Consider the following 14750-nt stretch of genomic DNA (forward strand, 5'->3'; position numbering starts at 1 on the left):
AGCTCTTGGAGGCTTGATGCGGTTCTGGATGGTTCCTGTCTAGAGTGGCGTTTGCTGTACAGTTAAAATCACCACCCAGGAACAAGTAACCCTCCCCACTGCAGTTGTTGACAACAGTGTTTAAAATGTCTAGAAAAACAACCCGTTCTCTACCTACAGTGGGAGCGTAAACATTAACAAAAGTCATTTTTATATTTTCAAACACAGCTTGTATCCTCAACAAGCGACCTTCAATAATGTTTTCATTGCTATAAGAAATGGGCGAAAACCCCCTAGAGAACAGGACAGCAACTCCTCCACTGTTGCTGCTCTTGTGGCTGAGGACGACTTCTCCATCCCACCCCCTTTTCCATGCAGGCTCAGTCTCAGCTGTACTGTGTGTTTCTTGCAAAAAAACTACATCTAGTTTTCTAGCCGAAAACAAACTAAAAAGGCCAATTCTCTTCGCTTCCTCCCTGGCACCATTGATGTTTAAAGATCCCAGTTTGATGTCACACATTGTGAAAAGAAAGAAAGAGACCGCAGAGGAACACACAGAAAAAGGAGGACAACAGTAAAAACTCAATCATTAGCCATATGTGACCGAATTCTTACCCCCAGCTTTCTGAGGCGAAACACCTCCTTATCAGTGAAAGCCTGCTGGCCAGAGCTTCCTGTGTTCCTTGAGAAAAATTTAACAGAGTCAAGGAACAGCTGTAAATCTGGGAAGTAATCCTCCACTTTGACTTGTCTCATCCCTTTCGTTTCTTGTAGAAACGAGCGGATTGTGCCGCTGGAGTAAACACTCTGGGCCTCCATCTGCGAGCTCCATGTGGCCTCCCCTCCACTGTCCTGTGTGCTCACCAGACTGTCCCCTGACTGAGAGGAAGGGCACACAGGGGTTGTCTTTGACACCTTAGACACCTGCTCACTGTTTGGTTTGTTTTCGGGATTTTTCCTTTTACTCGACAGTTTAAAAACATCATCATCATTCATCGTCTTCGTACAATACAGACTCCGCAGCACGGGTCGCGGTGTGACCAATATCTACCTGCAGCTCAGCAACTGTCTGCTCACCTTCCTGACTCATCTGATCCTCCGTGCCCTCGCCTTCCTGATCGCTGTCAGCCCTGTTTCCTTTCTGAGGATCCTGCGTGTTCCTCCGCGGCTCGGCCGGCGCAGGGGCACCGCCACCGGTCCCAGCCGCGGCCCCCCCCGGACACGAGCGAATCATATGCCCTTCGGCTCCACAGCCAAAACGTTTCATTGTGTCCGAGGTCACATGTACAATGTAATCATAATCGTCGATCCTAAATCTAAAAACCAAATTCAGCTCCTCATCATTTTTCTTTAGGACCATGAACACTTGTCTCCTGAAAGATACGACATGCTTCAGGTGGGGAGACTTGCAGCTAATGGGGATCATCCTCACGGACACCAGCTGTCCGTGTCTCGCTAGCTCTTTTTCCAATAGCTCATTCTTCAGAAAGGGGGGGACATTTGAGATGATAACCTTTTTTGCAGGGTTAACTAGTGATGACACAGGGGTGAACGTACCTTTTACCACAATCCCGCTCTCTAGCAATCTATTCACTTTTTCTGTGCTGTCCAGAAAAATCACCACCGCACTGTTCATTCTGGACGCAGATTTAACGCTTCCATAGCCCACTTCCTCACCTACAGCCCGGCTGCACTCCTCCACGGAGCAGCCGACCGCCGGGGAAAGTTTGATTGCGTGTCGGCGCGTCAGCGTGGTTAAGCCGGGGCCTCCAGCAGCAGCCATGCTGAGCGGCCACGCTACCTCCGCAAACCCACAAACAAACCTCCTCCAAACAACACACAGTAACAAATACAACAGATATTAACCAAGAGAATTGGAAAAAAATAAAGCAAAAAAGAGTCAGAAAACTCTAGATCTCCGCAACACACTCACTCTCGCTTACCACGCTCACTCCCAGCATGCACTCCGAGAGAGAGAGAGGGGAGCAGCACTTGGACTTTGTTCCATCAACATGTTATTTGTAAAATACGGGCAGCAAAGAAAATAAGACTTTGTAGATTCCACTGTCTGCTATTAGAATCGGGGCACCACCTGTTGGTCAACAGGAATTTACAAAGTTTAATTTAATGACTCTGATGATCACTATTAATCAGTTAGGAACCAATCAATATCATTTCAATAAATCAATCTCACTCTTCAGATCATAAGCTGTGAAATAGGGATCTTTGTATTCTGCTCAGAAGAAATATACACGGACAACGACTTAATGATTAATGTGTATTAATCGATCTAATGGGTCTAATGGGTCGCATTAGATCGTCAGCTATTCCTGTTATTTTGTCCACCTCCCGCTCACACCATCAAGTACAAGATCTGCTGCTCAGTTACTAAAAATATCAACAGAATAAAACTCAGCCCCCACAAATAAACACGTTCGCTGCTCAACAAAGTGTCTTAAATTCCCTTTTAACCACACACACACACGCGCGCGCACACACACACACGCACACACACACACACACACACACACACACAAACACACACACACACACGCGCACACACACACACACACACACACACACACACACACACACACACACACACACACACACACACACACGCACACACACGCTATGAAGGTAAATCGATGTCAAAACACTTAGAAAGACGCGCAGCAGCGTGTGTGTGAACGCATGGTTACTTTGTTATGCGTGCGTTCGCTAAAAAACGCATGAATGTTACGCGTAGTTACCCCGCGTAATGTGATCACAGGCGTGCAGCAGCCATCACGCGTGAACGTGCGCGTGAACGCGTGACCATTATAAGTCAATGAGGAAACTACATTACACGTCAGGCGCTGTGTGCTGCACAGGCGTCAAAGCACGCGGGTGTGACGCGTTCAGTTGATAGTTGCGCAAGTAATATGAAACGATTCTGACGCCATACGCGCACACACACACGCACACTCACACACACACACACACGCACACTCACACACACACACACACACAAACACACACACGCGCACACACACACGCACACACACACACACACACACTGTCTAGTTGAGTTGACAGAACTCACCACTGCCTCCAAAATAAACATAAAGTCCAGCATAGAGGGGCTCAGTGAACGTGGTCTGGACTCTGTGGAGGAGAGTCATGGTCTTAGAGACGCTGTAGAAGGACAGAATACCTGCTCTGTGATCCAGGAACACTCCTACTCTGGAGGACGGAGGACCTGAGACGGGAGTTTCAACTAAGTTGTAGAAGAACGTATACATGTTGTCGATACAATATAACGACCAGGATTTGTCATTGTGTCCAAATATACATTGATGCCTGTCTCCTGTTCTACTGATACTCTTGTATGCGACTGCTACATCAACTCCACCTCCTCTCCTCTCCACCTCCCAGTAACAACGGCCAGTCAGACTTTCTCTACTCAGGACCTGATGACGTCCAGTGAATCTGTCTGGGTGACTAGAATAAGACTGGTTTTGACTCCATGTTGCTTTTCTGTTCCCCTCAGATAATAACAGATGTTTGTTTACTGTGTTTGGATCCAGTGTGATTTCACGTGAATATTTCAAGAATCCAGCTCTGGTCTTGGGTTCTGGTTGTGGCAGTGAAACATCCACTTCAGTCACTGCCAGTGAGACGTTTGTCCATCTGTGTGTCAGAACTTCCTGTAGTCCATCTCTGACTTCTGACAGCGCCGCCGTCACGTCCTCAAAGTAGCGGCGAGGAGGACGGGCGTTGATGCTGGATGAGTGTGTGGACTCACTGAGTGGTGACAGTGACGGGTAGTCGTGTAGAAACTGGTTGTGATCCTCTGTGTGTGAGAGCTTCTCCAGCTCAGCGTCTCTCCTCTTCAGCTCACTGATCTCCTGCTGCAGCTTCTCCTGAAGCTCTCCGACTCGACTCACTTCAGTTTCCTGCTGGGATCTGACCTGCTGCTTCACGTCAGAGCGTCTTCTCTCCATGAGACGGATCAGCTCCGTGAACATCTCCTCACTGTCCTCCACTGCTTTATCAGCAGAGTGGTTGATGGCCTCCACCTCCTGGTGGAGCAGCTTCACATCTTTGTCTCTGTCCTGGATTCTCTGCTGGATGTTTAGTCGACTCCCCTCCAGCTCTCTCTGCCTCTCGGTCCTTTCTGCTGCAGCTGAGACTGTGTCGTGGCCTTTATGTTCGTCCACAGAGCAGAGATAACAGATAGACTGCTGATCAGTACGGCAGAACATCTTCATCACCTCATCGTGACGAGAGCACATGTTCTCCTGGAGCTTGTTGGAGGGCTCCACCAGCCGGTGTTTCTTAAATGCTGCTGATTCATGATGAGGCTGGAGGTGTTTCTCACAGTAAGAGGCCAGACACGCCAGACAGGACTTGAGGGCTTTCAGTTTCCTCCCAGTGCAGGAATCACAGGCCACATCTTCAGGTCCAGCATAGCAGAGACCAGCAGGAGCAGCTTGGAGTCCAGTCTTCTTCAGCTCCTCCACCAGATCTGCCAACATGGTGTTTTTCAGCAGGACAGGCCTCGGTATGAAGGTCTGCCTACACTGAGGGCAGCTGTAGATCTCCTTCTCATCCCAGAAGCTTCCAATACACTTCATGCAGTAGTTGTGTCCACAGGAAGTAGTCACCGGATCCTTCAGTAGATCCAGACAGATGGAACAAGAGAAGGTTTCCCGGTCCAGCTGAACTCCTTTCTCCGCCATTTCACCTCTCAGCGACGACGACTGTCTGAGTTTCACTTAGTGAGAAGTGAAACTGGTCTGAGGTCTGATCTCAACAACACTGTGTGTGTGCAGTGAAGGTGGCCTGTCAGCTGCTGCACTTCACCACCATGTTGGTTACACCCGTCCACACGCAGTAGATCTGAAGGGGAGGGAACAAGGAAGTGTGTGTGTGTGTGTGTGTGTGTGTGTGTGTGTGTGTGTGTGTGTGTGTGTGTGTGTGTGTGTGTGTGTGTGTGTGTGTGTGTGAGAGAGAGAGACAGAGAGAGAGAGAGAGAGAGAATTTTTTTTGAATTTTCAAACCTCTTTATTTACTTACTACAGTCTTTAAGTACAAGGACCTTTGCATTTTCAAAAAAGGAAGTAAATAATTAAAAGAAAAGAATAAATAAACAACAAAAAAATGCAAAAATATGATTTACCTCAAAACGGGTCCAAAAAACAACTCATTTTCTATAACAGAACATAAAACATTATTGCAGCTCCATGTGTTGGAGAATTCTTTCATGTTATTTGTGGCTCTGTAAAAACCAAAATCAACATGTACTCTGACCTTAACCATTCTAACGAATAAAGTTGCTGCGTCAACATCCAGAGAGCTTTCTACTTTATTTCTGCGACTGAGGTAGATCGCCATTTTAGCTTGACCCAATATAAAAATTAAACAACTGACAATTCTGTCTTTTCCTCTGTCTGTAAGGACAACCAAAAATGAACATTCCCATTGAAAAAGTGCCTCCGAGCATTGTGAATATTCGCTCCAGCAGCTGAAACAAAGAAACCAGTCTGTCACAGTCCATAAAGCAGTGAAACACAGTCTCTCTCTGCGAGCAGAAAGGACACATCTCATTAACATTTGGATTCATCAACGAAATAAAAGCGTTCACAGCTACAATCCCGTGGAGAATTCTCCACTGCAGATCTCCGACTCTTTTAGTTATTGGTGGTTTGTATAGCGCTCTCCACGCAGGTCTCACCTCATCATTGAGCCCTAAATGAGCTCTCCAGGGGGTGTCAGTCCGACCACTGAGCTTGTCCTTGTTCAGGACCTGAACCAACAGTCTATACATGGTTTTACCTTTGATGTCATTCAACCTGCTTGGTGGAGTGTTGCTGAACTCCAGCAGTTTACCGGTGCAGTTTTTAAAATCAGGAACAAGTGTCAGTGCAGGGAAGGGGTCCTCACTTTTGGGCTGACGGTGTCCGTTACAGTGAGCTGTTAGTTAGGAGAGTTCAGTCTGTGTCAGCTCACCTCTCCAGGTGTTAAGCAGGTGAGTGATGGACCTGACAGACCTGACTCCCACACGAGAGGCCAGAGCTGCAGCGTTGGTCAAACCTGGTCCACACTGTTGCACCACGTGTCCCAGCGTGACGACCCCCGCTGAGCGAAACAGCTGTAGCACGGAAGATCCCGCTGTGCGCTCCACGTTGAGGCGAGTCCCGTACACCACTGGCTCTCTCAAAAGCCAGAACAAAGAAACGCAGTTGGCTGGATTCTGCTTGACGAACAACCTCCATACTGCAAACAGTCCATTATAAAAAGTTGGAAGGTTGCACAGTTTGTGAGCACTCAGGTCCATCAGGAACAGGGCCTCAGCGAGACCCAACCCTCCAGCCCGTCTTAGTATGGCTAGGGCTATGGGCCTCCAGACGAGGTCTGCTGGACCAGCGAGGAGCCTCTGGATGATGCGAAGTCGGAAAGCAGCGCCTCTGCTGGCCAGATGGATGAGTCCCTGTCCTCCGTCCTCCTTGGGCAGAAACAGCACACTCTGTGGGACCCAGTGCAGACGGTCCCAGAAGAAGTTGACCAGCAAAGCTTGTATCCTGGCCAGGAGACGCGGCGGGGGGTCCACACACGCCAGTCGGTGCCACAGCATTGAGGATACCAAATTGTTTATTATTAAAATGCGTCCTTTAAAAGGAGGTGTGTGGTAAAATCCATTTCCACCTTTTTAGTCGCCCTTCAACCATCTCTAAGACATTGTCCCAGTTCCTGCACTTAAACGGTTCATCACCAAGATACACACCAAGGTATTTTAAGCCCCCCTTGTTCCATTGTAGCCCCTGAGGTAAGATGATCTGCCCGCTTACCTCGCCACTGGTTGCCAAGGCTTCACTTTTTCCCCAGTTGACTTTAGCTGAGGATAATGTACCAAACACATCAGCAGTTTGGACAAGGACATCAATATCATCTTGTTTTTTTACAATGACCACAACGTCATCAGCATACGCAGACAATTTAAAACTTTTTTGCCAACCAGGGAGGGTTATACCTGAAAGTTGGTGTTGAAGAGGCTCTATTGCCATGGAGTAGAGCATGCCAGACAGGGAGCAGCCCTGTCTGACCCCCCTCCGCACCTTAAAAGGAGCACTTAACCCACCGTTAATCTTTAGTACACTCTCAATGTCACTGTACAAGACCTGGATCTTGGCTATGAGACCAGAGTTGAAACCAAAAGCGTTTAGTGTCTGCCACAAGTACTGGTGTTCAACTCGGTCAAATGCCTTTTCTTGATCTATAGAAATCAGACCAAGGCCGCAGCCCAATGAACTGGAGAGGTCCAAAATGTCCCGAATTAGAGAAACATTGTCAGATATCAGCCTGCTGGGTACACAATACGTCTGGTCAATGTGAATGACATGCTCCATCACTTTTCTTAGCCTCATAGCCAGCACCTTGGACAAGATTTTATAGTCTGTGCAGAGCAAAGCTACTGGCCGCCAGTTCTTTATTAGTTGTAGATCTCCCTTCTTGGGGAGGAGGGTGAGAACCGCCCTCCTGCAGCTCAGTGGTAAGTGTCCTTTGCTAAAACTGTCTCTGAGGACAAGTAATAAGTCCTGGCCAATCACAGGCCAGAAAGCCTTGTAAAAGTCTGCAGGAAGACCGTCAATCCCTGGAGCTTTCCCACTGTCCAGGCTCTGAACTGCCGTAGCCAGCTCATCTGCGGAGATCTGTGCGTCCAGCTCAGCGTTGGCCTCCTCGGGAAACTTGGATAGACCCTTGTAGAAGGATTTCGCCACCTCCGGTCTCTCCTGGAACTCCTCTTTGAAGAGCTCCTTGTAGAAGGCAACTGCACAGCTCCGTATTTCTCCCGACTCCTGCAGCAGCTGCCCAGTGTCGGACCGCAGGGAGTGCATGAGTTTCTTTTGTCCATTCTTCTGTTCAAGGCCAAAGAAAAAATGAGAGGGAGCATCCATTTTAGTCACATACTGGAAACGGGAACGGACCAGGGCTCCTCGAGCAGAGAAACCCAGCAGGTCCGACAGAGCTGATTTTTTCCTTTTGAGAACTTTAATATGTTCTCCTTCTCCTGTGGAAGCTGCTAAATCTTGCAGCGCCACTATTTCTCTCTCCAGAGCTCTCATAGACCTGATCATGTCCCTTGTAACATTGAGAGTGTACTGCAGGCACAGCTGCTTTATTTGACCCTTCCCTATATCCCACCACTGCTGTAGTGAGGTGTATCGAGATTTTGTCTCTGTGTGGTTCTTCCAAAACAAAGTGAAGGCATTTCTAAAAACAGTATCAGACAGCAAGGCTACATTGAAATGCCAATAGGCACTGCTACATTTAACGTTCTTGATAAAAATGGAAACCTGTACCAAAGAGTGATCTGAAACTCCTACGGGGTGTATAGAGCAACTCCGAAGCACATTGGTCTGCCGTCTAAAACAGTAAACTCTATCAAGCCTGGCCATGGATAGAGAGTTATCTCTAGCATGAACCCACGTGTACTGCCGCTGTGTGGAGTGGAAATGCCTCCAAGTGTCACATAGGCTACGTTCACACCGCAGTTACAAGTGACCTGAATCTGATTTTTTCGCTCATATGTGACCCATATCTGATTTGCTTTTGACAATGTGAACAGCACAAGTCGCATTGAATCTGACATTTTCTAACCAGATTCAGGCCACATTTAAATGTGGTACTGAATCGGATACGTATCGGATTTTTTTGAATGCGACCGCAGTCTGAACAGCCAGGTTGCATTTAATGCGACTTTGACGTCATTCTGACCCGCGCTGCACTGTTTTGTAAATGAATGACAAATAAAGTTGATTGAAAAACGGGCGGGAGCCAAAACAAACATGGAGGACAGCAGCGAAGCAAATTTGCCGGCTGCCGCCACACACTGTTTTTAGCATGAAGCCATACAGTCCCACGTTACCGGTTGCCGTTGCTATGTTCGCTTCCGTAAACACCGCTGTGGCGTGATGTCATCAATGATCAACTGCGCATGCGGGTCACTTCAGGAGCGTGAGCTGTTCACACAGCAATCCGTAGACAGGCCGCATTTAAAGAGGTAATGTGAACAGCCAAACAAAAAATCGGATTTGAGCCATAAATCGGAATTGTGCATTAAGACCTGCGGTGTGAACGTAGCCATAGATCATTTTCTTCAAGTAGTTTAATTAAACAGCTCTTGGAGGCTTGATGCGGTTCTGGATGGTTCCTGTCTAGAGTGGCGTTTGCTGTACAGTTAAAATCACCACCCAGGAACAAGTAACCCTCCCCACTGCAGTTGTTGACAACAGTGTTTAAAATGTCTAGAAAAACAACCCGTTCTCTACCTACAGTGGGAGCGTAAACATTAACAAAAGTCATTTTTATATTTTCAAACACAGCTTGTATCCTCAACAAGCGACCTTCAATAATGTTTTCATTGCTATAAGAAATGGGCGAAAACCCCCTAGAGAACAGGACAGCAACTCCTCCACTGTTGCTGCTCTTGTGGCTGAGGACGACTTCTCCATCCCACCCCCTTTTCCATGCAGGATCATTCTCAGCTGTGCTGTGTGTTTCTTGCAAAAAAACTACATCTAGTTTTCTAGCCGAAAACAAACTAAAAAGGCCAATTCTCTTCGCTTCCTCCCTGGCACCATTGATGTTTAAAGATCCCAGTTTGATGTCACACATTGTGAAAAGAAAGAAAGAGACCGCAGAGGAACACACAGAAAAAGGAGGACAACAGTAAAAACTCAATCATTAGCCATATGTGACCGAATTCTTACCCCCAGCTTTCTGAGGCGAAACACCTCCTTATCAGTGAAAGCTTCCTGTGTTCCTTGAGAAAAATTTAACAGAGTCAAGGAACAGCTGTAAATCTGGGAAGTAATCCTCCACTTTGACTTGTCTCATCCCTTTCGTTTCTTGTAGAAACGAGCGGATTCTGCCGCTGGAGTAAACACTCTGGGCCTCCATCTGCGAGCTCCATGTGGCCTCCCCTCCACTGTCCTGTGTGCTCACCAGACTGTCCCCTGACTGAGAGGAGGGGCACACAGGGGTTGTCTTTGACACCTTAGACACCTGCTCACTGTTTGGTTTGCTTTCGGGATTTTTCCTTTTACTCGACAGTTTAAAAACATCATCATCGTTCATGACATCGTCTTCGTACAATACAGACTCCGCAGCACGGGTCGCGGTGTGACCAATATCTACCTGCAGCTCAGCAACTGTCTGCTCACCTTCCTGACTCATCTGATCCTCCGTGCCCTCGCCTTCCTGATCGCTGTCAGCCCTGTTTCTTTTCTGAGGATCCCTGCGTGTTCCTCCGCGGCTCGGCCGGCGCAGGGGCACCGCCACCGGTCCCAGCCGCGGCCCCCCCCGGACACGAGCGAATCATATGCCCTTCAGCTCCACAGCCAAAACATTTCATTGTGTCCGAGGTCACATGTACAATGTAATCATAATCGTCGATCCTAAATCTAAAAACCAAATTCAGCTCCTCATAATTTTTCTTAAGGACCATGAACACTTGTCTCCTGAAAGATACGACATGCTTCAGGTGGGGAGACTTGCAGCTAATGGGGATCATCCTCACGGGGGACACCAGCTGTCCGTGTCTCGCTAGCTCTTTTTCCAATAGCTCATTCTTCAGAAAGGGGGGGACATTTGAGTTGATAACCTTTTTTGCAGGGTTAACGAGTGATGACACAGGGGTGAACGTACCTTTTACCACTATCCCGCTCTCTAGCAATCTATCTACTTTTTCTGTGCTGTCCAGAAAAATCACCACCGCACTGTTCATTCTGGACGCAGATTTAACGCTTCCATAGCCCACTTCCTCACCTACAGCCAGGCTGCACGGAGCAGCCGACCGCCGGGGAAAGTTTGATTGCGTGTCGGCGCGTCAGCGTGGTTAAGCCGGGGCCTCCAGCAGCAGCCATGCTGAGCGGCCACGCTACCTCCGCAAACCCACAAACAAACCTCTTCCAACCAACACACAGTAACAAAAACACCGACTATTAACCAAGAGAATTGAAAAAAAATTAAGCAAAAAAGAGTCAGAAAACTCTAGATCTCCGCAACACACTCACTCGCGCTTACCACGCTCACTCCCAGCATGCACTCCGAGAGAGAGAGAGAGAGAGAGAGAGAGAGAGAGAGAGGGGAGCAGCACTTGGACTTTGTTCCATCAACATGTTACTTGTAAAATACGGGCAGCAAAGAAAATAAGACTTTGTAGATTCCACTGTCTGCTATTAGAATCGGGGCACCACCTGTTGGTCAACAGGAATTTACAAAGTTTAATTTAATGACTCTGATGACCATTAATCAGTTAGGAACCAATCAATATCATTTCAATAAATCGATCTCACTCTTCAGATCATAAGCTGTGAAATAGGGATCTTGGGTGAAGGCAATGACAGCTGGGATCGGCTCCAGCCCCCCCGTGACCCTAAATACAGGATAAACGGTAGAAAATGGATGGATGGATGGATTCTGGTCAAGAAACTTGGAAGTCTCTGAGTTGAATTAAAAATCTTGGAACTACGCAGCGAAATCTAATCAAGACGGGACCCGATAAGAACCCGGAACTAAGAACTAGCTCCACCATTAACAGCTGGAAATGGGTTATTTTGTTCTTTTAAGAATATTTTGATGCTGATACTTTTGCACTTTGAATGTATTGCTTAGTATTTTACAATGTAACACTTGTGTACATGTGTGAATACTTCTCCCACTACTGGTTTCCTTGTGTCAACTTCTATTTTTGCCCAACTTGTGAAATTTCACTCGTTTATTTTCTGCCGTCAATCCACAAAGTGACCATGAGAACTGGGCGAGTCAGATCAGTATCTGGATATCAAAGAAAAAAGAGAGAGAAAACAATCATTTGGATTAACGTTTATTCATGAAAAGGTCATTAAGAGACCGCAGAGTTCATCAGTGTCCATCCAGACGTGGGGTGATACAGGAGGAAAATACAGCACACAGCTAAACCACAGTCTGTAAAAAATAAAATCAGTGCACAGATGATCTTAAAAAGATTGCATAATATAAAGAAAGGTTAGAAAACTTCCCAGATTTCATCCAGGGCTGCAAGAAAAGCTGAATTTTATAATCCAGAAGAAGGATATGAAAATATATCCAAAGATTTAAAATGCTGATCAGTAGTGTTCAAACTCTGATAAAGAAGTGGAAATGAGTGGTTCTGATGATACCAAGCCACGGCCAGTTTGATTTCAGCCACAACTACCAGGACAATTGGTCGGGATGCAAAGAAAAAAACACAAGTAACTTCAGCTGAAATACAGGCTTCTCTGCACAAAAGGCTGTTTCAAGACGCACAATAAGGAGGGACTTGAACAAAAATGGTAAACATTTTCAAGCTGTGTACCATTCTGGAAAGAAAACATAAGCAAAACAGTTATTATATTTTTAATGGGATTCAAATAGAGGAGAGAAGGAGGCGGAGGGGAAGTCATTCAACTCTTAAATGCCTTCTGTCTAGTTGAGTTGACAGAACTCACCACTGCCTCTAAGATTAACATAAAGTCCAGCATAGAGGGGCTCAGTGAACGTGGTCTGGACTCTGTGGAGGAGAGTCATGGTCTCAGAGACGCTGTAGAAGGACAGAATACCTGCTCTGTGATCCAGGAACACTCCTACTCTGGAGGACGGAGGACCTGAGACGGGAGTTTTAACAGAGTTGTAGAAGAACGTATATCTGTTGTTGAAACGATATAACGACCAGGATTTGTCATTGTTTCCAAACGTACATTGATGCCATTCTCCTGTTCTACTGATACTCTTGTATGCGACTGCTACACCAACTTCACCACCTCCTCTCCTCTCCACCTCCCAGTAACAACGGCCAGTTAGACTTTCTCTACTCAGGACCTGACAACATCCAGTGAATCTGTCTGGGTGACTAGAATAAGACTGGTTTTGACTCCATGTTGCTTTTCTGTTCCCCTCAGATAATAACAGAGGTGTGTCTGCTGTGTTTGGATCCAGTGTGATTTCACGTGAATATTTCAAGAATCCAGCTCTGGTCTTGGGTTCTGGTTGTGGCAGTGAAACATCCACTTCAGTCACTGCCAGTGAGACGTTTGTCCATCTGTGTGTCAGAACTTCCTGTAGTCCATCTCTGACTTCTGACAGCGCCGCCGTCACGTCCTCAAAGTAGCGGCGAGGAGGACGGGCGTTGATGCTGGATGAGTGTGTGGACTCACTGAGTGGTGACAGTGACGGGTAGTCGTGTAGAAACTGGTTGTGATCCTCTGTGTGTGAGAGCTTCTCCAGCTCAGCGTCTCTCCTCTTCAGCTCACTGATCTCCTGCTGCAGCTTCTCCTGAAGCTCTCCGACTCGACTCACTTCAGTTTCCTGCTGGGATCTGACCTGCTGCTTCACGTCAGAGCGTCTTCTCTCCATGAGACGGATCAGGTCAGTGAACATCTCCTCACTGTCCTCCACTGCTTTATCAGCAGAGTGGTTGATGGCCTCCACCTCCTGGTGGAGCAGCTTCACATCTTTGTCTCTGTCCTGGATTCTCTGCTGGATGTTTAGTCGACTCCCCTCCAGCTCTCTCTGCCTCTCGGTCCTTTCTGCTGCAGCTGAGACTGTGTCGTGGCCTTTATGTTCGTCCACAGAGCAGAGATAACAGATAGACTGCTGATCAGTACGGCAGAACATCTTCATCACCTCATCGTGACGAGAGCACACGTTCTCCTGGAGCTTGTTGGAGGGCTCCACCAGCCGGTGTTTCTTAAACGCTGCTGATTCATGATGAGGCTGGAGGTGTTTCTCACAGTAAGAGGCCAGACACACCAGACAGGACTTGAGGGCTTTCAGTTTCCTCCCAGTGCAGGAATCACAGGCCACATCTTCAGGTCCAGCATAGCAGAGACCAGCAGGAGCAGCTTGGAGTCCAGTCTTCTTCAGCTCCTCCACCAGATCTGCCAACATGGTGTTTTTCAGCAGGACAGGCCTCGGTATGAAGGTCTGCCTACACTGAGGGCAGCTGTAGATCTCCTTCTCATCCCAGAAGCTTCCAATACACTTCATGCAGTAGTTGTGTCCACAGGAAGTAGTCACCGGATCCTTCAGGAGATCCAGACAGATGGAACAAGAGAAGGTTTCCCGGTCCAGCTGAACTCCTTTCTGCGCCATTTCACCTCTCAGCGACGATGACTGTCTGAGTTTCACTTAGTGAGACGTGAAACTGGTCTGAGGTCTGATCTCAACAACACTGTGTGTGTGCAGTGAAGGTGGCCTGTCAGCTGCTGCACTTCACCGCCATGTTGGTTACACCCGTCCACACACAGTAGATCTGAAGGGGAGGGAACAAGGAAGTGTGTGTGTGAGAGAGAGAGAGAGAGAGAGAGAGAGAGAGAGAGAGAGAGAGAGAGAAAGAGGGGAGGGGAGCAGCACTTGGACTTTGTTCCATCAACATGTTACTTGTAAAATACGGGCAGCAAAGAAAATAAGACTTTGTAGATTCCACTGTCTGCTATTAGAATCGGGGCACCACCTGTTGGTCAACAGGAATTTACAAAGTTGAATTTAATGACTCTGATGACCACTATTAATCAGTTAGGGACCAATCAATATCATTGCAATAAATCAATCTCACTCTTCAGATCGTAAGCTGTGAAATAGGGGTCTTTGTATTCTGCTCAGAAGAAATATACACGGACAACGACTTAATGATTAATGTGTATTTATTGACTAACTTAAAGATTAAACCAAGTGAGTAAATGTTGGTTACACCCGTCCACACGCAGTAGATCTGAAGGGGAGGG

The 14750-nt window shown here is 47.2% G+C and overlaps 1 protein-coding gene across 1 annotated transcript; it reads right to left on the reverse strand.

Moving 5' to 3' along the window:
• Window positions 1–3020: 3020 nt before the first annotated feature.
• On the reverse strand, window positions 3021–14118 carry LOC311008460 (uncharacterized protein; the record flags this gene model as incomplete). Its single annotated transcript, XM_084002150.1, has 7 exons — window positions 3021–4718; window positions 5699–5914; window positions 6020–6490; window positions 7572–8210; window positions 9735–9787; window positions 9912–9984; window positions 12472–14118. 7 exons carry the CDS (start codon window positions 14116–14118, stop codon window positions 3042–3044), a joined length of 4776 nt encoding a protein of 1591 aa, XP_083858276.1. The 3' UTR covers window positions 3021–3041.
• Window positions 14119–14750: the final 632 nt, after the last annotated feature.

Source organism: Eutrigla gurnardus, assembly GCF_963514095.1.
Source record: "Eutrigla gurnardus genome assembly, chromosome: 22".
Taxonomy (NCBI): Eukaryota; Metazoa; Chordata; class Actinopteri; order Perciformes; family Triglidae; genus Eutrigla; species Eutrigla gurnardus.